This window comes from Mus caroli, unplaced genomic scaffold (genome assembly GCF_978045245.1).
Source record: "Mus caroli unplaced genomic scaffold, Mus_caroli_1 scaffold_9, whole genome shotgun sequence".
Classification (NCBI taxonomy): domain Eukaryota; kingdom Metazoa; phylum Chordata; class Mammalia; order Rodentia; family Muridae; genus Mus; species Mus caroli.
Window position 1 is genome coordinate 15,882,710 of NW_028227264.1, and position 27,471 is coordinate 15,910,180.

The 27,471-nt window shown below is 40.8% G+C and overlaps 1 protein-coding gene across 1 annotated transcript in view; it reads right to left on the reverse strand.

Annotated features, from left to right (window-relative positions):
- The window catches only part of Arfgef3 (ARFGEF family member 3), a 164,881-nt gene that overhangs the window by 101,119 nt on the left and 36,291 nt on the right, over positions 1 to 27,471 (reverse strand). The window contains exons 3-4 of the mRNA XM_021173858.3: positions 15,447 to 15,528; positions 12,624 to 12,755 (exon numbers count right to left, since the gene is read on the reverse strand). Of these exons, the coding sequence (XP_021029517.1) occupies positions 12,624 to 12,755; positions 15,447 to 15,528 (214 nt within the window). The remainder of the gene's footprint in view (positions 1 to 12,623; positions 12,756 to 15,446; positions 15,529 to 27,471) is intronic.

The following is a 27,471-nucleotide window of genomic DNA, read 5'->3' on the forward strand; positions in this document are numbered from 1 at the left end:
GGTAGAGTATGCTGTAAGGTTGTTAGACTCACCCCCAACATCAGCAGTTAAGGAATTATATACAATTTCCAACAGCAGTACGTTGTAGAGTCATACATTTTTCATCAAGCATTTGATTTTTCCTTAACGCCAAAGACGATTATACAATTTCCAAAGAATCATCATGGCTTATGGTAAGAAGGGCTTTCTTTGCCCCTTGATATAAGAAGGTAAACAACTCAGTCATTTTAGCCTCAAGCTCTGCTAATGATCATTCTTTCCATAGAAGAGCAGTTGCCTAGTGTTTAAAATGTCAAGCCATAGGCTGGTGGTACATGCCTTTCAGTAGCTAGATCTCTGTGAGTTCAAGGCCAACCTGGTCTATAGAGCAAATTCTAGGAAAGGCAAGGTTACACAGAGAAACCCTATCTCAAAACCAAATCAAAGCAAGCAAGCAAACAAACAAACAACAAAGAGCCAGGCCTTTGGATAAATGTATGATTGTTTGGATAAATGTAATCTCAATGAAGGACTTTTCATTAAAATATTATTGAGAGCTGGAAGGACAGCTCTGGAGGCAAAGTGCTTGCTGTGTGAGTGAGCATAAGGACGTAAGTTTGATATGTTCATATAATCCCAGTGCTGGGTTGGCTGAGACAATCAGGAACCTGGGTCTTGTTGGCTAACCAGAATGACCGAATCAATAACCCCAGATCTCTGTGAGAGACTCCTATCAAAAAAACCCAAAATTGATGGTTTCTTGAGGAATGAACACAATCACTTGTACAAGTGTATGCGCACGCGCACACACACACACGCATACACACTCACACACACACACACATGAAAAAATATTATTGAGATGAAACAAACATAATCCTCCTGGGCTGGGGGGATAGCTCAGTGATAGAGAGTGTGTGTCTAGTATGTACAAAGCTCTAGAAGTTTCATCTTCAGCTCTGCAAAAAGGAAAATAAAAAACAAAAACGGTCCTTTTGTGTAGTCTGTTTTTCTTCTTTCACCACAAGGGCTGACTTTAGTTTTGGTGCACATTAACAAACATACTTTACCTGTTTTCTAACAACAGAGTTCCAAGTGCACAATCCAAGCCTCAAATCTGCCAGCCAGTCTTCCGGCCGGACCAGCACCGGGGTAGCTAGAGCGCAGGGTCGGCTGACACCCACCAGCTACCCACGACCCCCGCCACAGGATTTTGAGACTGCTGGTGAGTGGAACACAGCTTCTGCTCCAGTCCAATCACGCGGGACCTGAGGCTGCTTTGGTTGGGGAGGCAGAAATCCGGCCTCAGTAGGGCCACAAGCCTCTCCGGTCAGAAAAGCGCCAGGGTAGATAGGGCGCAGGGTCGGCTGACACTCGCCAGCTACCCACAACACCCGCCACAGGATCTTAAGACTTCCAGTGAGTGGAACACAGCTTCTGCTCCAATCCAATCGCGCGCGGGACCTGAGACTGCATTAGTTAGGGAAGCAGAAAACCAGCCTGAGTAGGACCATAGGCCTCTTCCGGCCAGACCAGCACCAGCGTAGCTAGAGCGCAGGGTCGGCTGACACCTGCCAGCTAACCACGACCCCCGCCACAGGATTTTGAGACTGCTGGTGAGTGGAACACAGCTTCTGCTCCAATCTTTAAACAGTGACAACGACAACAACTAACCCCAGAGATTACCAGATGGCGAAAGGTAAACGTAATAATCTTACTAACAGAAACCAAGACCACTCACCATCATCAGAACCCAGCACTCCCACTTCGCCCAGTCCAGGGCACCCCAACACACCGGAAAAGCTAGACACGGATCTAAAAGCATATCTCATGATGATGGTAGAGGACTTCAAGAAGGACTTTAATAACACACTTAAAGAAATACAAAGGAACACTGGTAAACAGGTAGAAAATAGTAAAGAGGAAGCACAAAAATCCCTTAAAGAATTGCAGGAGAACACTGCTAAAGAGTTACAAATCCTTAAAGAAAAACAGGATAACATAATCAAACGGGTAGAAGTCCTTACAGAAAAACAGGAAAACACATCCAAACAGATGATGGAATTGAACAAAACCATACTAGACCTAAAAAGGGAAGTAGACACAATAAAGAAAACCCAAAATGAGGCAACACTGGAGATAGAAACCCTAGGAAAGAAATCTGGAACCATAGATACGAGCATCAGCAACAGAATACAAGAGATGGAAGAAAGAATCTCAGGTGCAGAAGATTCCATAGAGAACATCGGCACAACAATCAAGGAAAATGTAAAATGCAAAAAGATCCTAACTCAAAACATCCAAGAAATACAGGACACAATGAGAAGACCAAACCTACGGATAATAGGAGTGGATGAGAATGAAGATTTTCAACTCAAAGGAACAGCAAACATCTTCAACAAAATTATAGAAGAAAACTTCCCAAATCTAAAGAAAGAGATGCCCATGAACATACAAGAAGCCTACAGAACTCCAAATAGACTGGACCAGAAAAGAAATACCTCCCGACACATAATAATCAGAACAACAAATGCTCTAAGTAAAGACAGAATACTAAAAGCAGTAAGAGAAAAAGGCCAAGTAACATATAAAGGCAAGCCTATCAGAATTACACCAGATTTCTCACCAGAGACTATGAAAGCCAGAAGATCCTGGACGGATGTTATACAGACACTAAAAGAACACAAACTCCAGCCCAGGCTACTATACCCAGCCAAACTCTCAATTAACATAGATGGAGAAACCAAAGTATTCCACGACAAAACCAAATTCACACATTATCTCTCCACAAATCCAGCCCTTCAAAGGATAATAAAACCACGTAATTGGGCACAAAACAGGACTCAACAGATACAAAAATATTGAAATTGTCCCATGCATCCTATCAGATCACCATGGACTAAGGCTGATCTTCAATAACAAAATAAATAATAGAAAGCCAACCTTCACGTGGAAACTGAACAACACTCTTCTCAATGATACCTTGGTCAAGGAAGGAATAAAGAAAGAAATTAAGGACTTTTTAGAGTTCAATGAAAATGAAGCCACAACATACCCAAACTTATGGGACACAATGAAAGCATTTCTAAGAGGAAAACTCATAGCTCTGAGTGCCTCCAAAAGAAAACTAGAGAGAGCACACATTAGCAGCTTGACAACATACCTAAAAGCACTAGAACAAAAGGAAGCAAATTCACCCAAGAGGAGTAGACGGCAGGAAATAATCAAACTCAGGGGCGAAATCAACCAAGTGGAAACAAGAAGAACTATTCAAAGAATCAACCAATCAAGGAGCTGGTTCTTTGAGAAAATCAACAAGATAGATAAACCCTTAGCCAGAATCACTAGAGGGCACAGGGAAAGCATCCTAATTAACAAAATCAGAAATGAAAAAGGAGACATAACAACAGATCCTGAAGACATCCAAAACACCATCAGATCCTTCTACCAAAGGCTATACTCAACAAAACTGGAGAACCTGGATGAAATGGAGAAGTTCCTAGACAGATACCAGGTACCAAAGTTGAATCAAGATCAGGATAATAATCGAAACAGCCCTATATCCCCCAAAGAAATAGAAGCAGTCATTAATAGTCTCCCAACTAAAAAAAGCCCAGGACCAGATGGGTTTAGTGCAGAGTTCTATCAGACCTTCAAAGAAGATCTAATCCCAGTTCTTCACAAACTATTCCACAAAATAGAAACAGAAGGTACTCTACCCAACTCATTCTATGAAGCCACAATTACTCTGATACCTAAACCACAAAAAGACCCAACAAAGATAGAAAACTTCAGACCAATATCCCTTATGAATATTGATGCAAAAATCCTCAATAAAGTTCTTGCTAACCGAATCCAAGAACACATCAAAACAATCATCCATCCTGACCAAGTAGGTTTCATCCCAGGGATGCAGGGATGGTTCAATATACGGAAATCCATCAACGTAATCCAGTATATAAACAAACTCAAAGACAAAAACCACATGGTCATCTCATTAGATGCGGAAAAAGCATTTGACAAGATCCAACACCCATTCATGATAAAAGTCTTGGAAAGATCAGGAATTCAAGGCCCATACCTAAACATGATAAAAGCAATCTTCAGCAAACCAGTAGCCAACATCAAAGTAAATGGTGAGAAGCTTGAAGCAATCCCTCTAAAATCAGGGACAAGGCTGTCCACTTTCTCCATACCTATTCAACATTGTACTTGAAGTCCTAGCCAGAGCAATTTGACAACAAAAGGAGATCAAAGGGATACAAATTGGAAAAGATGAAGTCAAAATATCACTTTTTGCAGATGATATGATAGTATATATAAGTGACCCTAAAAATTCCACCAGAGAACTCCTAAGCCTGATAAACAGCTTCGGTGAAGTAGCTGGATATAAAATTAATTCAAACAAATCAATGGCCTTTCTCTACACAAAGAATAAACAGGCTGAAAAAGAAATTAGGGAAACAACACCCTTCTCAATAGTCACAAATAATATAAAGTTACTTGGCGTGACTCTAACTAAGGAAGTGAAAGATCTGTATAATAAAAACTTCAAGTCTCTGAAGAAAGAAATTATAGAAGATCTCAGAAGATGGAAAGATCTCCCATGCTCATGGATTGGCAGGATCAACATTGTAAAAATGGCTATCTTGCCAAAAGCAATCTACAGATTCAATGCAATCCCCATCAAAATTCCAACTCAATTCTTCAACAAATTAGAAAGTGCAATCTGCAAATTCATCTGGAATAACAAAAAACCTAGGATAGCAAAAACTCTTCTCAAGGATAAAAGAACTTCTGGTGGAATCACCATGCCGGACCTAAAGCTTTACTACAGAGCAATTGTGATAAAAACTGCATGGTACTGGTATAGTGACAGACAAATAGACCAATGGAATAGAATTGAAGACCCAGAAATGAACCCACACACCTACGGTCACTTGATCTTCGACAAGGGAGCTAAAAATATCCAGTGGAAGAAAGACAGCATTTTCAACAAATGGTGCTGGCACAACTGGTTGTTAACATGTAGAAGAATGCAAATAGATCCATTCCTATCTCCTTGTACTAAGGTCAAGTCTAAGTGGATCAAGGAACTTCACATAAAACCAGAGACACTGAAACTTATAGAGGAGAAAGTGGGGAAAAGCCTTGAAGATATGGGCACAGGGGAAAAATTCTTGAATAGAACAGTAATGGCTTGTGCTGTAAGATCGAGAATTGACAAGTGGGACCTCATGAAACTGCAAAGCTTCTGCAAGGCTAAAGACACCATCAATAAGACAAAAAAACCACCAACAGATTGGGAAAGGATCTTCACCTATCCTAAATCAGATAAGGGACTAATATCCAATATATAAAAAGAACTCAAGAAGGTGGACTCCAGAAAGTCAAATAACCCCATTAAAAATGGGGCTCAGAACTGAACAAAGAATTCTCACCTGAGGAATACCGAATGGCAGAGAAGCACCTGAAAAAATGTTCAACATCCTTAATCATCAGGGAAATGCTAATCAAAATAACCCTGAGATTCCACCTCACACCAGTCAGAATGGCTAAGATCAAAAATTCAGGTGACAGCAGATGCTGGCGAGGATGTGGAGAAAGAGGAACACTCCTCCATTGTTGGTGGGATTGCAAGCTTGTACAACCACTCTGGAAATCAGTCTGGCGGTTCCTCAGAAAATTGGACATAGTATTACCGGAGGATCCAGCAATACCTCTCCTGGGCATATATCCAGAAGATGTCCCAACCGGTAAAAAGGACACATGCTCCACTATGTTCATAGCAGCCCTATTTATAATAGCCAGAAGCTGGAAAGAACCCAGATGTCCCTCAACAGAGGAATGGATACAGAAATTATGGTACATTTACACAATGGAGTACTACTCAGCTATTAAAAAGAATGAATTTATGAAATTCCTAGCCAAATGGATGGACCTGGAGGGCATCATCTTGAGTGAGGTAACACAATCACAAAAGAACTCACACAATATGTATTCACTGATAAGTGGATATTAGCCCAAAACTTAGGATACCCAAGATATAAGATACAATTTACTAAACGCATGAAACTCAAGAAGAATGAAGACCAGAGTGTGGACAGTGTGCCCCTTCTTAGAATTGGGAACAAACACCCAGGGAAGGAGTTACAGAGACAAAGTTCGTAGCTGTGATGAAAGGATGGACCATTTAGAGACTGCTGTATCCAGGGATCCGTCCCATAATCAGCTTCTAAACGCTGACACCATTGCATACACTAGCAAGATTTTGCTGAAAGGACCCAAATATAGCTGTCTCTTGTGAGACGATGCCGGGGCCTAGCAAACACAGGAGTGGATGTTCACAGTCAGCTTTGGATGTATCACAGGGCTCCCAATGGAGAAGCTAGAGAAAGTACCCAAGGAGCTAAAGGGATCTGCAACCCTATTGTTGGAACAACATGATGTACTAACCAGAACCCTGGAGCTCTTGTCTCTAGCTGCATATGTATCGAAAGATGGTCTAGTCGGCCATCAATGGAAAGAGAGGCCCATTGGACTTGCAAACTTTATATGCCCCAATATAGGGGAATGCCAGGGCCAAAAGAATGGGAATGGGTGGGTAGGGAAGTGGGGGGCGCTATGGGGGACTTTTGGGATAGCATTGGAAATGTAACTGAGGAAAATATGTAATAAAAATATTAAAAATTAAAAAAAAATCTGCCAGCCAAACTGTTACACATGTTCCATGTCCAGGACTTTTCTAACTGAGCTGGTTGAGTCAGGCAGGCATTTGCCATATAAAAACACTTGATGGTAGATGCTATTCTCTTCCCTTCTTCAAACACACATCCAATGGCATTAGTTGCTTTTTCTTCAATGGCTCCATGCCATTGGAAAAACCCAATGCTTATAAAAACTGCACGACACTCTAGCTGCATATGTATCGAAAGATGGCCTAGTCGGTCATCACTGGAAAGAGAGGCCCATTGGACTTGCAAACTTTATATGCCCCAATATAGGGGAATGCCATTGCCAAAAGAATGGGAATGGGTGGGTAGGGAAGTGGGGGACGGTATGGGGGACTTTTGGGATAGCATTGGGAATGTAATTGAGGAAAATATGTAATAAAAATATTAAAAATTAAAAAAAACTGCACGACATTTTACTGTGCTTTTGTCAGAGGTTGTCCATGACTCCTTTCTGTGGTATTATTAGAGCTTGATTAACTAGATTACAAAATCCAATTTGAATTTCATAGAGTGAGCAAGGACAGATTATTACTCTAGGGGGATACTGACAACATAAGTCTCAGCAACTCCTAGCTTTCCCCCATTGTAATTGGTGTATTTTAAAGTTTCTCTTCAACCATCTACACAATGGGGACAGTAATGTCTCCCACCTGCAGATCTGTCAGGGGAGACTTAGCAGACAAGGGAACATGGTGGCGCACGCCTTTAATCCCAGCACTTGGGAGGCAGAGGCAGGTGGATTTCTGAGTTCAAGGCCAGCCTGGTCTACAGAGTGAGTTCCAGGACAGCCAGAGCTATACAGAGAAACCCTGTCTTGAAAAACAAAACAAAACAAAACCCAAAACAACAACAACAAAAAGAATAGATTTCCCCTCAGACTGAATTACAGTTCAATACTGACTCTGTTATCTTACTAGCTGTTTGACCTTGGTATGAATATAAAGTACTTGCCAAGTATCTGATATGTAATACATTTTAAATAAGCAGCCCCTGTCATTTCTCCTTTAAAAAATTATAATTATCTACCAGCATTCATCTTTATTATCTACAGATGTACATAAAGTCATACATTCAATAATAGAACTCTCAAATGGCTTTTGAGGGTCTTGTGTCCTATCGTTTCTTATCACCAAAGCCTGCACTCCCTAGATAGGATGTTCACGTCTTTCTCTTTGCCAGCCATAATTCTTTCCAGTCTTTGGAGGTTAAGCCAGCTAGATCAGTTAATAAGCTCACTAAAGGTTATTCATTACAGAGAAGGGAAGTCCTAACTACTCAAGTCAGAGATCGCATTAGTTATGTTCATGGCTCCTTTAAAATCTGTTTGGCATTTACAGAAATGGCAAATAGCAAGGGAAAATGTTACCAAAGCAAACATGCATTTAGCCTAAATGTTACACAGTCTCCTGCCATCTATAAATCCATTCCATATGTAATCTAGCTTTAGGGAAACCTTCTTTTCTGATTCTCTATAGCCTTGGTACTTTATTTATTCAAGTTATCAAATGTTTAGTTGGATTCCATGGCCATTTCAATAAATCAAAATTGCTTTCTCTCTACCTCCTGTTAAACAGTAAAACTGTGTGGAGCAGCTCCCATACTAAGTGATTTAATATTCCTATTCAATTCATTAGAACCACATGTCATTGATTTGTTTTAACCTTTGACTGAAAGTCTATAATCTTTCTAAATGAGATGAGCTACTATCCTTGCAATCTTGATTTTCATTATCAGCTAATTTCTGATTGCTCTTTTGAAAATCTCCAACTGCTACTCTTCTTTCTGGGAATTAAATATTCTGACTACACATTCTTACGAGTATGATCTGATTCAGTTTTTCGTGGTTATAAATACTAACAGCAAGTATGTAAATAAAATCCATGATAGAAACTAAAAAAAAAAATCACAGGAAGTTAGTGGGCCCATAGGCCATTGAATCCCTACCACCCCCACCGGCTGTCCCATTTAAATGAGAAAAGTAAATACCATAACTGCCCCTTCTGTAGAATTTAAAATGCCATATAAATTAGTGGAGCTATAAGGAATTTCTCAAGACCCATTAAGTGAAAGGTACTTGTTCCTGAACAAGAGAGTGGAATCTACGTTCTACCTCTGGCCCTGGGTACAGACATGACATCCTGTTTTCCTCCAGTTACTATTTCTCCCTTAAGAATCAATCTGACTGCCTGTCACTCACCTGCCCAAGAGGCTGCCCAGAGGAAATCTGATTCACTGGAAGAAGTGCTAAAGAGAGAGCAGGAATAATTATGCCCTTAATGAGATACTGTCCTTATCCTCCGCAGAAGCCCCAGCCACAGTGCAGCTGCTCACAGGGCCATCTTGCAACACTGCTGAGCCTGGCTACTTTTCAGAGCTCTAACTCAAAAAAGTGTAGCTTTTCCTTTTCCTTCTTTTTATCTCATTTTCTTTTGGGTACTGGCCAAAAACCCAAGTCTGCTTTACCTGCGACTCTTCGCTTTCCAACTCTTTCTCCGAACATGCTGACTTTCGTGGACCCTAACTCTAAAAGGTATGGCCTTCTACCTGCCTCTCCCCCTACACCTCCCTCCTGCCAAGAGCTGCTGAGATCACGGCTCACTTGCCTTGTTTTCATTTTAAAGTTTAATGAAATTATACTAGGGCTTCTTTCTGAGTCCACTGCTAAATTCTTTTATTAATGAGACTCAGAACTCAGAAGGGAACCCATGTTCCGTGGGTATCAGTGAGATGTTTTGTAGAAATGTACTATGAACATAGTAAAAGGTATCTCTCCTGAGTAGTACGTCTAGACAAACATTTGAGTATGTTTATTGTGTTTCATTTTACAGGCTTTTTCTGGCTTGAGCAGGCATGGTGCAATCCTAGCACTCGGAAGGGTGAATCGGGAAGAGAGTCACCTGGGTTTGAGGCAAGCCTGGGCTACATACTGAGCTCCGTGTCAGCCAAGGCTAGAGTGGGATCCTGCCTCAAAATAAACCAAATCTGTATGTATAAAGCATTCATACAAATATCTTGTTTAAATAGTTTCTTAGGAAAATGAGTTACATAGAAAAACAAAAATTAAATCAACACATTCATCCAATGTAATGGGATCTAGTCTTTTCTCCTAGAGCCCAATTACTTCTTTCTATTTTCTTCTCAGTGTAATTTTTGGGAGAATGGGTGAATGAATGCATTTTGAAGCAGTAGCAATATTATCAAAGCCAGGACTTATTTACAAGTTGTTTGATTGGGTCATTATAAGATTAAAGAGGATAGATTTCTGAAAATTAATACAAAATTATTTTGAAACCTGTGCTCACCCAGAGGAGATAAAAATATTTTTCTAATTTCATATGATATCTCAGAGGCAGGAGAACCTCAGACTACACTTGAAAGTCCCAAACACAAGATGGGGCTTGTAGCCTTGTTTCTACTTCAAGAGTGGTACAGAGGTGGGCTGGAAAGACTGCTCAGTAGGTAAAGTACTTGCCATGAAAGTATGATAAACTAAATTCATGTCCCCAGCATCCATGTTAAAAAGCCTGGTATGGGCATTGCATCTGTGATCTCAGTTCAAGTTCCAAGAGTTCAAGTTCCCTGGAAGTCACTGACCTGAAAATCCAGCCAAACTGGCAAGCTCCAAGTGCAGTGAGAGACTGTGTCGCAAAACTCAAGGTGGAAAACAAGGAAGACATCTGATGTCAGTCTCTGGCTTCCACATGTATTCACATTCACAGAAATATATGTACACACACAAATGACACAGAAGGAATGGAGAAGTAAAACAGATGTAGGGGTGGTTAGGACCTGGTTTATCTGAGTAGATAGCACAGAGCTGCCAAAGTATATCAAAGGGTAAGGCAAAGCTGGCATGGACAGAAGGAAAAAAGTTAAACAGAAACGAAACCATAAAAATCAGCCATCAGGCTCTCAATGTCTGCGCTTTCTAAGACTCACTTGGGAGACTAAAGAAAAGTACCTGTTCCCAGACCTGCCACAGAGGTGAGACAGGAAGCAGTGGCATCAGGAATACAAACTGTTTAAAGAGTTTTTCGCAGGTAGCACGTCAAATTTTTATAAACATCTTGCTGCACCCTTAGAATAATTTTATTGGGTTGGTACTAGTATGAAAGAAGAGAAAGTCCCTGAGTTCAAGGCCAGCTTGTTCTACAGAGCAAGTTTAAGGACAGACAATGCAACACAGAGAAACTGTAGCCCAGAAACAAACAGACAGATAATGAAACAAAATTGAAGAGCAGAGAGTCAAGACAAAGAACAGTAAAGAGCTCTGTCTCAGGATGTTCTGCTGTGAATAAGAAGAATGAAGGTCAAGCCAGGCAAGTGTACCTGAGAGTCTGAGATTTTCATCAGTACCTAAACTACCCACCAACATAGTTCGGTCAAGCCAGGGCAGTATTGCAGTCAGTCTCTTCTAATGAAGAAACTGAAATCTAAAAACTGAAATTCTTTGTCTAAGACAAATCCTTATAGTGCATGCTTAGGAGAAAAACAACTGCTACTCGACGCTAACTGCTCTCAAATATTACTCTACAAATGTTCCTTTAGGCAGGAAAAGAGCAGACTGTACTAAAAGCCATCTTGTTAGTTTATGCTGTGCTGCTGTGGGCAGTGTTGTTCTTGGTCAAAATCCACCTTTTCCTACCCAACATTTAGTTACAGATCATGACACATGTCAACCATTATGAGGGATTCATGATTTTGGTAATTTCTCAGAGTTAAGAATGAAAAGGAGAGAGAGATACCATCTGTCTTAGTTAGGGTTTCATTGCTATGAAGAGAGACACCTTGACCAAGGCAACTCATATTGGTACCACATTTAATTGGGGTTGGCTTAGGTTCAGAGGTTCAGTCCATTATCATCATGGCAGGAAGCATGGTGGCATCCAGGACAGTTCTATATCTTGTTCCAAAAGCAAACAGGAGGTGACTGGCTTCCAGGCAGTTATAGGGAGGATCTTATTGCCCACCCCCACAATGACACACTTCCTCCAACAAGGCCACACCTCCTAATAGTGCCACTCCATGGGCCAAGCATATTCAAACCACCACACCATCTCTAAAGTGAAGTGGTAGTAGATAGAAGGAGATATGAATGTTATAATGTGTATATGTGTGAATGCAAGCAATGGTGTGTATGTGGGGTGTATGTGTGTGTGTGTATGTGTGTGTGTGTGTTGTGCACATCTGCACATGGGTGGGAGGCAGGGGCATGCATGTACTCTGCCATACAGATGCATGAAGAGGTCAGAAGCTAGCCTCTATTTCCTTCCACCTTATTTTGGGAACAGGTTCTCTCATGATGAGTTCACCAGAAACTCATCATGTAGGCTAGGACTGACTGTCCAGGAAGCCCATGGGATTCACCTGTCTCTTTCCTACCACTTGTGTTTGAGTTATAAATGAATGCTACTGTCCTTTTCTTCATGTGGGTGTTAGGGATCTGAACTTTCTCTAATGAGCTACCTCCTCACGTCTGGCTAATATAATTTGTAAAATAAACCATAATTCTGATGTGCTTCTGAAGGGTGGCCTTCCTCTTGCCAAGCGAGACATGAGAAATCTCAGTCTATGTAAAACATGCTTAGGTCTTTGCTCTGGTGTAGTGTACACAGGTAGGCACAATGCCCAGAATGAGCAGGTTGATCCCACATGGAAACTACAAACACTTGATATGCCAGATCAGGGCGGAGGCCTTACTTGTTGAAACTTTACCTTGTTACTCTTAAACAATCAAGGTTATTTTGGAAGACTACAGCCAGGATAATAAACATCTTTTCAGATAAGACAGATGACTATAACAAACTGTGCGGTCACAGTCAAAAGGCAGTTTTGAGGTGGTAAGTGCCAGCGGGGGTCACAATGTGCTCCTTTCCCAGGGATGCACAATCGTTCCCATGTCAAACTAACCTTCATCACTTCCACCTGCAGGTCCTCATTGAGTGACGGTGTCACTTTCACTGCATTCAGGATCTGATTGAGCAGCTGCTTCTCATCGGAGTCTGTCTCCATGGAGACAAATCTCTCTTCTGACAGGAGCTTCTGAAAAGCAACACAAGGCAGTGATTGCAGGCTTTTCCTCTTGTATCTTATTATGTCTGATGCTCTTTTTTCTCACTGTGGAGTATCTAGCTGGAGGTCATCTGGCAAGAACTCGTGCTATGTACCATTAAAAGGAAACATGCCTAAAACTTCAGAAAATGGGTTTTGGAAAAAGTATCTTTCAAATAGTAGGTAAGTCACTCTATTTCAGCCAGTAAAATGTTATGTGCTGGCCATCTGGGTTATCCAGGTAGTGGGAATAAAGACTGGATGTGCTAAGAAAGAGGAATACCACCCCACAAGAGAGTCATTCATGGGCAGACCCTTGCTGAATGTAAGTTTTGTTACATAAAAGGAGAAGGTCTTGAGAGCATACGTTCATTTTTTTCAGATATGTGTTTCCAGAAATTATTTTTGAATTAAAAAACCATTAATATATATTCAGTATTAAGAAAATGAAGGCATTTGCTTTCATGGGAACATCAGGGGGACTTGCATGAGGACATCGGGGTACTTGTGGATTAGCCTTTTGCCACTCAGGACAATGCTTATTTTTCTATAATTTCTATGCTTATGAGCAGACAACGCCACATTCTCACATTTCTCAGGAGCTACACAGATAGAGCATCTAAAGGACGTAAAGAACGTGTCCCGGGAACGAGCAGAATGCTTTTGGAATGGTCTGACACTAGAGAGTGAGACGCAGCTTGAGTCACATTCACAAGTCAGAACTTAGCAGGCAATCAGGGTACAGTCTAGGCTGCCTCACCCTGAAACCCCCAATTCTCACTCACAAGGGTTACAAGTTGTTCTCCCCAATTCTGAACTGGTGCAATAGGTAATTCTTCCCACGGAGACTCAGTATTGCATTTTATACTTCTTTATTCTTGGCCTAATTTGTTTTTTTTTTTTCCATGGAAACTTAGGTGCTGCAAGAACCTGTTCAAAGCCCTATAGTATCTCCCAGAGCAGCCCAGAGTTGGAAGTTTATATAGAAACTGTCTTACAGCAAGAAAGGCTTAGAAGTTACCAGGCCAGAAGGACCAAGGGACATACTCATAAAAGGAAGACTAGGCCATTAATCACTAATGTGAATAAACAAGTCCCTGAAAACATGGAACTTCAACTTTGCTGCAAAGTTGGAAAAGAAAAAAGTGGGGAACATAAATGATACTAGAGAAAATGGAAAAATGCAACAGGTCTAAGCAAGCCCCCATTTATCTCTACAGATAGCCTAATTCTAGCAACCAAAGCCATTGAAGAACATTAATGGAAATGCTTTAAAACTTCCTATGCTTTTGGGTGTTAAAATACAGTTTATCTACTTCCAATCTACTGAGGCGAATAGGAGCTAATCTCTGACTCTCGAACATGGCTCCACTCTTGGAAGGCAGCCGGGTCTCTCTGACCCAAAAACTGGGAAAATTGCCCACAAGGACAAATAAATACCACTGTAGGCTTGAACTTCACTGTGTTTTAGAGACCAAATGCCTTAGAAAATCAATGTGTTTATACAGCTATCACCCTTTTGGATTTGGGATTACAGCCATTCTGTTTGGTTTAAAACACAAATTCTCAAGTAGTTTGACTTTTAAGATTAGGGTTTTATCCTGTTTTGTTCTAGAAACAAAATATATTAATCTGTTCACCAATATAATTATAGAATAAAAAAAGCAAAATAAGACAGATTCAGAAAGACAAATATGATAAAAAAGAGATGATTTTTTTTTCTGGAGCCTGTATTTTACAGAGATACATAAAATTATATATATATATATATATATATATATATATATATATACACACATATATATATGTATGTATGTCAGGTTTATATATGCCTATATATACACATATATATGTCAGTAGAAGGAAGATGTATAGAGGAAGAACAGAAAAAGACTCAGGACAGGGAAATAGAGAGGCTGGAGTGGGGGAGGAGGGAGTAGAGAGTGGGGTGAATACAATCAAAGTATATGATATACTTGCATGAAATATCTTTCTGAAACCTCATTAATCAGCATGGGGAATATACTCCAATTGTAATGCCATGCCATGTGCAAGAAAATGGATACAATGAAGATCATCATATTCAGCCAGTCTCAGAAAAACAAGCATATCTTCTCTCATTTGTGGTTAGCAAGTGTCATATAGATAAAAAACATCATATACGGACCCATGGCATGAAAGTAGAAGGGAAACAAAGAGGCTCATGGGAGGTGGGAGGCCAGGGGATATGGGGGAGTCTGCTCAATGTATAATACATAATTGTATGAAAATTTAATAAGAGAAATTGATAGAAAAAATCATAAAATCGTCTCAATTTACTATTAATCCTGATTGCACAAATCTTAGATGTGGAATGCAGATAAGATCCAAACTGATAGGAACCTCTAGAGGTCTCTTTTTCCTGGGACTCCTAACTTTCAAAACTGCTGGACTCTAAGAGAAAAGTTCATCCCTACGTGGGCTTAGTTGAAGGCCTCTGCACCAGTGCTTGACTACACTGACCAAGTGATGCTGTGTCCAGAGAAATTCTAGAGGCTACAAGATCTTGCCCCCTCTGTGGCTATTATCTGAATTCAATCTAAGTTTTCGACAGAAGGCAATTACATGGTAATGACTTGCTCTTTCAATGCCAAAGTGGTCTGTCAACTTCTACCACATGACTGCATCCAGTCAAAGTCATACCTGCATTCCTGCCAAAGCATGTTGGGCCAGCTTCACATTTTTTGATTCCAAAGCCAACTGGAGAGGCAGCAAGCATTTCTCCCTGGCAGACACAGAAGCAAGTATAACATGTGAGCTCAGCAAACCCAGCAGTCATGCACTGTAAACTATGTATAACCACCCCCAAGCCCCCCAGCCCCAAGCCCCATCACCACCACCCCAATCCCACCACCACCCCAAACCCACCACCACCACGCCAACGCCTACTGCCATCACACAAAAAACTAGAACCCATCATGAAATTACACATGGCTTAAAGATCAACAAAGTTGTGCAGAAATGACAATATATCTGGAGCTTGCCCTCTTAATGGGGCTGTAGGAAGAACAGATACAATTACTTCATCAATAGTATGCTCAGTGGCATATAGAGAGGTCTATAAACACACTTTCCCCTTCCCCAGATGAATGCATTGCTCATACACCAAGCATGAGCCTCTCTAGGGAGCAGCTTTACATACATGACCTACTCCAAACCGTTTTCCTACCTAGGAAGTCACTGCATCGTGACTTATATTATTTATCCATATAAGTTAAAATTCTCTTAATTTGCCAGTTTCTCCCCAAGTCAAAGAATTTAAAAGTCATTCATAACAGTCTTTAGTCTCTATCAAGTCCAGAAAATACATATTCTCATGGCAGAAATATAACTACACATCAACAGCTTTGGTCAATGAAAGACACAAATACACATGAAAGATGGAGCACTACTTAGATTGCCTATAGCTTAAAAACAACAAAAACAATCTGCATTTTCAGCAGGAGCTAGAAGAGAGCATGTCACAGGGTTAGTTTAGAGTTACATTTGTGGAGGAATAAGGGTCACTGCTATAGAATACAATGAAATGGAAAGTTACCTATAGCCTTGATTCCTTCTGGTCTACCCCACAGCTCTGCAGTCTTCCTGTACAATCATCCACCAACTCCCCACTGACTGAGAGTTTTGGACACCTGCCTGATTGCAGCTGACAACAGGACAGCAGGAAGAACACCTGGTGCCTAATCCTTTTCACCTCTCTCCTTGCCAACCCAATGACCCAATGGCCATTTTTACATGATGATCAATGAACAGTGCTGCCAATTTACAGTAGGCACATCCTTTGGCAGACAGATGAATTGCCCAAATATGGTACTTCCAGATGGGTGGTTGTAACTTTGTTATTAGTAGCATTGTCTGTCCTGCTCAGTGACAAGGCAGAGGCACTGTTGCGGTTACAGAGAGAGAGATGAGGCTTCCAAAAGAAGCAAAAGCTTCTTTTGTTTCATTACACTCAGTTCATCAGCTTGGAGAAGTAATGAGAAGAGTGAAACAGAGGGAGGGATCAGAGTCAGACGCTGATGGAGGAGCAGCAGAAGCAACCCTGGATTTTGCCCTGAAACAATCAAACAATCTCCACCAGGGTGAAGATACTTTGAAAGAACCTTCATCTCCAATCTGGAGTCAGATCTGACAGCGAGGTACCGCACCAAGAAGTCACCCAGTAAATCCACACCCCTCGCAGCTGAATAGCCTGGAACAGGAGAAATCTATGAGGTAGTTCCAGGCTGATATTGCACATGCATTGCATATTATAGATCAAGGTAAGCATGAATGCCAAATCCAGAAATAGTAGGCATTCCTTTGTAAATATCCTTTGGGAAGCAATACCCTTCATACACAACTGAAAAATCACTACCACCCCTCTATCTACATAAGTAGCCCCGACAACCCTTTCTCTACCCTATGACTAATTTGAACTAGGTTGCTGTCAAGTTCCAGGAATGTCAGGCTGTATCATGACCCTGAAGCCCTTTTCTAGTTTGTTCTTCATGCTGTGATGAAGGCAGGCCTGGTTAGCGGGAGATTGTTTCAAGTAAGTTTGTGTTGCCTTGAAAGGTATCAGTTACTGTGAAGGGCTGGGGCTATAGAATCATTCAGACACGATGGGAACAATGGTCTATACGTGTAATCCCAGAACTTAAGAGGCCGAGGCAAGAATATTGTCACAAGCTTGAGGCCAACCTGGTCTACATGGCGAATACCAGGCCAGGTCAAATTTTGTAGTAAGTGAGACTGTCTAAAATAAAATAGAATAAAAACCGATCCTATAGAGTTGAAGTGAGGTGTGCATGGACCATAGAGCAGAGACTGGCAGAATTTTTCAATATACAGACAGGTTAATATGAGCTATGCATTTCACATAGTCTCCACTAGAAATGCTCAACTCTGCCAGATATAAAAGCAATCATAGACAATAAGTAAATCAATAAGTATGGTCATGTTCCAATAAACCTGTATTTAACAAAGCCAGCTAAGGGGCCAGACCTGACCAACATACTGGTCTGCCAAGCCCTGACACAAATTATGCCTGGGAACACAGGCTAAGCAGATTTAGCCTTCTCATGTTTCCAAAGGATTTTCACAGGACATAGAGCTAATTTGCCTTAGAAGAGTATTAACAAAACCAAAGACAGGGCCAAAATCTCTATTAGAAAATAGGTGCTTTGCAGAAATATCACTGGAGGCAAAGATGTAACTGGGCACTAAACCAAGCTATCCTGTCCACCCACTGAACTAACATTTGGTGCCTATAATGTGCCAGGCACCATATACAGATCTGGGCACAAGCTGACAAAGTACAGGACAAAGCAGGTGCCTTTGTTAATTTATATTCAGCATGAACTAGAAGAAGAGAATTGTTCTTACTGTGGATTGTTTCCATATTTAGTTTTATTTATAACTACAACTTTAAAATAAGCCTATTTATCCTCAGGTCACATTAGAGAAAGCTTAGGTTCTGGGGAGTCTTGCAGCCTGCCCAAGTCCACTCAATTCATGTGTATTGGAGATAATTCAAATCTAAATTTGACATCCTAAAACAAATTCTTCCGAACAGTCTTTTATATTAGAAGTGTGGAGCAAACCTATAACAGCTGTTTCTTGACCTTTTTTAGTCATGGATACGAAAAGATCCAGGACAAAAGGGGAGAACAGAGGGGAATTGTATGTTCAAAGTACATTAAACACAAATAAAATGTCCTTGTGAAATCTAGCACCATGCACAATAAAAACAGGCCAATTCAAAACATTACTTTGGGGCTGTGGAGACAGATACATGGCTGAGTGGAGAATGCATTTGCCACACAAGCATGAAGCCAGAGTTCAGAGACCATGTAAAAGCTGGGTTGCTATGGCAGCCACCCATGATGCATTTAGAATACAGAGACAGACGATCCAAGGAAAAACTGACTAGCTAAAGTAAGCAAGTGTTCTACGTTCATTCTACTTCTGTGGCAAAGCACTCTAACTGCAAGCAGCTTGAGGGGAGACAAGGTTTATCTCAGCGCAGATTATAGTAAATCAAGGCAGGAGTTCAAGCAAAAATTTGATGCAGAAACCATGGTGGAAACTAGTGTTTATGTGCTTTCCACTCCTCTTCTTCCCTCCAAAGATTGATTTTTATGTGTATATAAGTGTGTGCCTGAGTGTATGTTTTTGTACCATATGTGTGCAGATGTTTGCAGAGGCCAAAAGAGGGTGTTGTAACTTGAGTTATGAGTTGTCTGATGTGGGTGCTGGGAATGGACTCCTAGGTCCTCTACAAGAGCATCAAATGTGCTTAAACTCTCAGCCATCTCTCTAGCCCTTTAGCCAACTTGTTTTGAATACCCTAGAACTTCTGACCCAGGGCATGATACTACTCACAGTGTGCTAAGGCCTTGTACTGGCTGATTTTACCCTAACCTTAACTCTAACCCTAACCCTAATATCTGTGGTGCATTTTCTTGAGTGATGTGGACCCAGCTCACTATGGGACGTGTTACCTCTGGGATGGTGTCCTTGGAACTATAAGAAAGCCAGCTGAGTAAGCCATGAGGAGAAACCAAGTAAAGCAGCATCCCTCCATGGCCTCAGTATCAGTTCCTGCTTTGAGCTCATACCTGACTTCTTTTAATGATGGATTGTGATATGGGCATGTAAGTGAAATAAGCCCTTTCCTCTCCAAGTTGCTTATGTTCTTAGCATTTTATCACAGCAATACAATCTTTAAGATGGGCTTCCTACATAAATTAACAAGATAATCCTCAAGACATGTCCAAGGTCAATCTGATCTGAGCATTCGCAAATAGAGACTCCCTTCTCAGGGCTATCCAGGCTGTGTCAGGTGACAGTCAAAATTCACTTGGGCACGGAGTTTGGCAAGCTCTGAATTAACAAGAGACCCTGCTTCAGGAAATAAATTGGAAAACAACTAAAGAAGACCTTTAACATCAACTTGGGGCCTCCATATACATCTGCTCCCAAGTGCCTACACACGTGCCTACATGTATGTAAACACACACATACACACACCACAGATATATATACACATTATTTAAAAATAAACAAGTAACTAAGTGAATCTGGCAAAACACTTTGTTCCAGACAAACTGTATTAGTTACTTCCTGATTGTTGCGATAAAATACCATGACCAAAGCAACTTATAGAAGGAAGGGTTTACTTGGGGCTAAAAGTTCCATAGGAATAAGAGTACATCACAACCACTTGGGGGAGTGACAATGGCTGTGGGTTGCCATGGCAACTAGAGCTGGAAGCTGAAATCTGAAATCTGAGGGACCACAAACAGGAAGCCAAGTGACCTAGGGATGGCAGGAGAGTTTTAGATCTTAAAACCACCTTTAATGACCCACCCCCACCAACAAGGCCATACCTACTAAGGTCCCATGAGCAGCACCAGTGACTGGGAAGCAAATATTCAAATACCTGAGAATATGGGGGAACATCTCATTCAAACCACAACAAGGAGTGTATTATTTTCCTTCTTGGGATGCATGGGCTCTGCTCTCCTACCAGTTCCACAGGCATCCTAAGTTGATGCACTGAAAGTGAAGACCTTTGCCCAGTACAGTAGAAACCCCAGGGTCTGTGCTGAGTCAAGGACTACTTCGCTAGCTTGGCTGGGTTTAGGATTCTGCTAGATAGCCTCTGACAAGAGTCTACACCAATAGCTGGACACAGATTCAGGGGTATGGCGATTGTCCTTACATCAAAGGCCCTCCAGGCCTTCTTATTCTACAGTTATTCCGTAGTCTCTATCTCAGATCCTTCTTCAGCTGGAATGGAATGCACGCAGGAATCAACAGAACTCAGGGGGCACATCTGATTTCCTCCCCTGCCCTATGGTATCATTAACTCCCCTCCCCCACCTTTCTTTTGTAAAGTGAGCTTAATGAGAGTGTGTGACAGTCCTGTGAATTGGGGCTGAGGATGAGATTATAATGAAGATGCAACATGGCACACACTCAGTCCCCGTGAACTTTCAGAACATAGATAAATTATCTTTTGATCTTTCTAGATGCTGCCTCACTGGGGAAAAAAAAAAGCATAGGAAAACCAACATTCATTTATATTTATTGGCTACTTTTTATGCACCGGCACATACAAATTTATCCTTGCCTAATTAGCTGAAGGCAGCAGGCACCAGTTTCCTGTCCTGACATACTATTATTCCTTGAAAGATAATTAGCAGTATGCTATCCTTACATCAAAGACATTATCCTCTGACCCGGTGTCTGGTCATGTCAAGGAGACTGACCCTGTCTCCTTAACTGCTCTGTCACAGATCACAGACCAGTTTAATCAGGCTGGAAGGCAACAGAGGACAAAGGCAAATTTAAAAAGAATGGGAGAGAATGACAACTTGCTAATAATTACCTGCTAACATGAGAAGAAATAAGATGTTCTAGTGAGACCACATATTTTCAAAGGTTTGAAGTGATTCTTCTTGGATGCTCTGGGTGGAGAGCATCAACAGGCCACTTTACATTTATACTGTATGCTTATACTCCACAATGCTAGGACTCTGATATGAGCCATATGTTAAGTCACCATATGATCTTACAATGTCTTCTGTTGAAATTGGTAGCCTTTATATACAATATGCTGTGCTATACTACTTCATAATTACCTTGATTACAACACATAAAAATTAATACAAAATGAAAATTCACATTTTACTGGATTACAAATTCAAACTGTACAAATTGAAAGTACAGATGTACTATGCTTTGAACATGGCTTGTTGCCACCAAAACTCATGCTGGAGTTTGGTACCCAGGGCAGCAATGTTGTGAGGTGAGGCTGGGTAGGAAGTATTCAGTCACTGGGACAGAGCCATTCTGAGGAGACTAATTCTCTCTCTCTCTCTTCTCTCTTCTCTCTCTCTCTCTCTCTCTCTCTCTCTCTCTCTCTCTCTCTGGTCTAAGATTTGCTTTCTTGGAAGCAGATGACTTGTTTGTTCTTGTCATGTTCTCCCAAGATGGAAGTAGCACAACATTATTACCAGAGGCCAAGAAAATGCCAGATCCATGATTCTGAACTTCCAGAATGGTAAAACCAAACAAGTATTTTTAAATAAATGGCCCCTCAAAAGTATTCTGTCACATCAAGAAAACAAACAAACAAACAGAACAAAAATAAAATCAAACTAAGATGAAATTTAACTGTGAAAAATAAAAATGAAGGTAACTGGGCCAAGGACCCATGGCCAGAGCAGAGAACATCCTGTTTTTCTGAAGCTAAGCAAACACAATATTAAACTACCACCTAAGTTCTTATGCCTCTCTCAGCCCTCATCAGAGAAGCATCTTTTCTCAATAGATGGTGATTATACAAATACTCCTGACTGCACCATGTACAAAGACCAAGAGGTTGCAGAGTGTTCGGTTGTAAATGGGGCTCAGGGATCATCAAGGAATGGAAGGTAGAAAGGCTATAAGAGCAGAGAGGTTGGGAGAGAAAAGTGGAAATAGGGAAGGAATTAAAAGGAAAAGGAGTTGGGGTAGATTTGATCATAATAGAATATACTCATGTCTGAAATTCCCAAACAACAATGCAAATGACCACCATGCAGGAAATGGAGAGAGGCATAGCCAAGGTCAGGCCTCTTCATCTCTGAGTTCATGAAACAGTGTGCTCACATTCTGAGAAGTTACAACTGTTTGTAAGTATAAAACAAACCATTCCTCGGATGCTCCTACTAAGTTTAAGACCTAGCCACCACCATTCCCAGAATTAGGTTTTTCAGCCTCCTGTTATGAGACCCAGGATGCTGTCTTCATGCTTATAAATGCAGATGAGGACCAGCAACGGGGTAGCTAGGGCGCAGGGTTGGCTGACACCTGCCAGCTACCCACGACACCCGCCACAGGATCTTGAGACTTCTGGTGAGTGGAACACAGCTTCTGCTCCAGTCCAATCGTGCGGGACCTGAGACTGCATTAGTTAGGGAAGCAGAAAACTGGCCTGAGTAGGGCCACAAGCCTCTTCCGGTCTGACCAGCACAGGGGTAGGTAGGGCGCAGGGTCAGCTGACACCCGCCAGCTAACCACGACACCAGCCACAGGATCTTAAGACTTCTGGTGAGTGGAACACAGCATCTGTTCCAATCTTTAAACAGTGGCAACGATAACAACTAACCCCAGAGATTACCAGATGGCGAAAGGTAAACGTAATAATCTTAATAACAGAAACCAAGACCACTCACCATCATCAGAACCCAGCACTCCCACCTCGCCCAGTCCAAGGCACCCCAACACACCGGAGAAGCTAGACCCGGATCTAAAAGCATATCTCATGATGATGGTAGAGGACATCAAGAAGGACTTTAATAACACACTTAAAGAAATACAGGAGAACACTGCTAAACAGAAGACATTAAAGAGGAAGCACAAAAATCCCTTAAAGAATTGCAGGAAAACGAGATCAAACAGGTGATGGAATTGAATAAAACCATCCAAGACCTAAAAAGGGAAGTAGAGACAATGAAGAAAACCCAAATTGAGGCAATGCTGGAGATAGAAACCCTAGGAAAGAAATCTGGAACCATAGATGCGAACATCAGCAACAGAATACAAGAGATGAAAGAGAGAATCTCAGGTGCAGAAGACTCCATAGAGAACATCGGCACAACAATCAAAGAAAATCCAAAATCCAAAAAGATCCTAACTCAAAACATCCAGGAAATCCAGGACAAAATGAGAAGACCAAACCTACAGATAATAGGAGTAGATGAGAATGAAGATTTTCAACTCAAAGGACCAGCAAATATATTCAACAAAATTATAGAAGAAAACTTCCCATACCTAAAGAAAGAGATGCCCATAAACATACAAGAAGCTTACAGAACTCCAAAAGACTGGACCAGAAAAGAAATTCCTTCCAACACATAATAATCAGAACAACAAATGCACTAAATAAAGATAGAATACTAAAAGCATTAAGGGAAAAAGGTCAAGTAACATATAAAGGCAAGCCTATCAGAATTACACCAGATTTCTCACCAGAGACTATGAAAGCCAGAAGGGCCTGGACAGATGTTATACAGAAACTAAGAGAACACAATTTCCAGCCCAGGCTACTATACCCAGCCAAACTCTCAATTACCATAGATGGAGAAACCAAAGTATTCCACGACAAAACCAAATTCACACATTATCTTTCCACGAACCCAGCCCTTCAAAGGATAATAACAGAAAAAAACCAATACAAGGACGGAAACCATGCCCTAGAAAAAGCAAGAAGGTAATCCCTCAACAAACCTAAAAGAAGACAGCCACAAGAACAGAACACCAACTCTAACAACAAAAATAAAAGGAAGCAACAATTACTTCTCCCTAATATCTCTTAATATCAATGGACTCAACTCCCCAATAAAAAGACATAGACTAACAGGCTGGCTATAGAAACAGGACCCAACATTTTGCTGCTTACAGGAAACTCATCTCAGAGAAAAAGATAGACACTACCTCAGAATGAAAGGCTGGAAAACAAATTTCCAAGCAAATGGTAGGAAGAAACAAGCTGGAGTAGCCATTATAATATCTGATAAGATTGACTTCCAACCCAAAGTCATCAAAAAAGACAAGGAAGGGCACTTCATTCTCATCAAAGGTAAAATCCTCCAAGAGGAACTATCAATTCTGAATATCTATGTTCCAAATACAAGGGCAGCCTCATTCATTAAAGATACTTTAGTAAAGCTCAAAGCACACATTGCACCTCATACAATAATAGTGGGAGACTTCAACACACCACTTTCACCAATAGACAGATCATGGAAGCAGAAACGAAACAGGGACACAGTGAAACTAACAGAGGTTATGAAACAAATGGATTTGACAGATATCTACAGAACATTTTATCCTAAAACAAAAGGATATACCTTCTTCTCAGCACCTCACGGTACCTTCTCCGAAATTGACCACATAACTGGTCACAAAACAATCCTCAACAAATACAAAAATATTGAAATTGTCCCATGCATCCTATCAGATCACCATGGACTAAGACTGATCTTCAATAACAAAATAAATAATAGAAAGCCAACACACACGTGGAAACTAAACAACACTCTTCTCAATGACACCTTGGTAAAGGAAGGAATAAAGAAAGAAATTAAGGACTTTCTGGAGTTTAATGAAAATGAAGCCACAACATACCCAAACTTATGGGACGCAATGAAAGCATTTATAAGAGGAAAACTCATAGCTCTGAGTGCCTCCAAAAAGAAACTAGAGAGAGCACACATTAGCAGCTTGACAACACACCTAAAAGCTCTAGAACGAAAGGAAGCAAATTCACCCAAGAGGAGTAGACGGCAAGAAATAATCAAACTCAGGGGTGAAATCAACCAAGTTGAAACAAGAAGAACAATTCAAAAGAATCAACCAATCGAAGAGCTGTTTCTTTGAGAAAATCAACAAGATAGATAAACCCTTAGCCTGACTCACTAGAGGGCATAGGGAAAGTATTCTAATTAACAAAATCAGAAATGAAAAGGGAGACATAACAACAGACCCTGAAGAAATCCAAAAAACCATCAGATCCTTCTACAAAAGGCTATACTCAACAAAACTGGAGAACCTGGATGAAATGGACAAGTTTCTAGACAGATACCAGGTACCAAAGTTAAATCAAGATCAGGTTAATGATCTAAACCGTCCCATATCCCCTAAAGAAATAGAAGCAGTCATTAATAGTCTCCCAACCAAGAAAAGCCCAGGACCAGATTGGTTTAGTGCACAGTTCTATCAAACCTTCAAAGAAGATCGAATCCCAGTTCTTCACAAACTATTCCACAAAATAGCATCAGAAGGTACTCTACCCAACTCATTCTATGAAGCCACAATTACTCTGATACCTAAACCACATAAAGACCCAACAAAAATAGAGAACTTCAGACCAATTTCCCTTATGAATATTGATGCAAAAATCCTCAATAAAGTTCTCGCTAACCGAATTCAAGAACACATCAAAACAATCATCCATCCTGACCAAGTAGGTTTCATCCCAGGGATGCAAGGATGGTTCAATATATGAAAATCCATCAATGTAATCCATTATATAAACAAACTCAAAGACAAAAACCACATGATCATCTCGTTAGATGCTGAAAAAGCATTTTATAAAATCCAACACCCATTCATGATAAAAGTCTTGGAAAGATCAGGAATTCAAGGCCGATACCTAACCATGATAAAAGCAATATACAGCAAACCAGTAGCCAACATCAAAGTAAATGGTGAGAAGCTGGAAGGAATCCCACTAAAATCAGGGACTAGACAAGGCTGCCCACTCTCTCCCTACCTATTCAACATTGTACTTGAAGTCCTAGCCAGAGCAATTAGACAACAAAAGGAGATCAAGGGGATACAAATCGGAAAAGAAGAAGTCAAAATATCACTTTTTGCAGATGATATGATAGTATACATAAGTGACCCTAAAAATTCCACCAGAGAACTCCTAAGCCTGATAAATAGCTTCGGTGAAGTAACTGGATATAAAATTAACTCAAGCAAGTCAATGGCCTTTCTGTACACAAAGGATAAACAGGAGAGAAGGAAATTAGGGAAACAACCCCCTTCTCAATAGTCACAAACAATATAAAATACCTTGGCATGACTCTAACTAAGGAAGTGAAAGATCTGTATGACAAGAACTTCAAGTCCCTGAAGAAAGAAATTAAAGAAGATCTCAGAAGATGGAAAGACCTCCCATGCTCATGGATTGGCAGGATCAACATTGTAAAAATGGCTATCTTACCAAAAGCAATCTACAGATTCAATGCAATCCCCATCAAATTCCAACTCAATTCTTCAACGAATTAGAAAGGGCAATCTGCAAATTCATCTGGAACAACAAAAAACCTAGGATAGCAAAAACTCTTCTCAAGGATAAAAGAACCTCTGGTGGAATCACCATGCCTGACCTAAAGCTGTACTACAGAGCAATTGTGATAAAAACTGCATGGTACTGGTATAACGACAGACAAGTAAACCAATGGAACCGAATTGAAGACCCTGAGATCAACCCACATACCTATGGTCACTTGATCTTTGACAAGGGAGCAAAAACCATCCAGTGGAAAAAAGACAGCATTTTCAACAAATGGTGCTGGCACAACTGGCGGTTATCATGTAGACGAATGCGAATAGATCCATTCCTATCTCCTTGTACCAAGGTCAAATCTAAGTGGATTAAGGAACTCCACATAAAACCAGAGACACTGAAACTTATAGAGGAGAAAGTAGGGAAAAGCCTCGAAGATATGGGTACAGGGGAAAAATTCCTGAATAGAACAGCAAAGGCTTGTGCTGTAAGATCGAGAATCGATAAATGGGACCTCATAAAGTTGCAAAGCTTCTGCAAGCAAAAGACATCGTCAATAAGACAAAAAGACCACCAACAGATTGGGAAAGGATCTTTACCTATCCTAAATCAGATAGGGGACTAATATCCAATATATATACAGAAATCAAGAAGGTGGACTCCAGAAAATCAAATAACCCCATTAAAAATGGGGCTCAGAACTGAACAAAGAATTCTCACCTGAGGAATACCGAATGGCAGAGAAGCACCTGAAAAAATGTTCAACATCCTTAATCATCAGGGAAATGCAAATCAAAACAACCCTGAGATTCCACCTCACACGAGTCAGAATGGCTA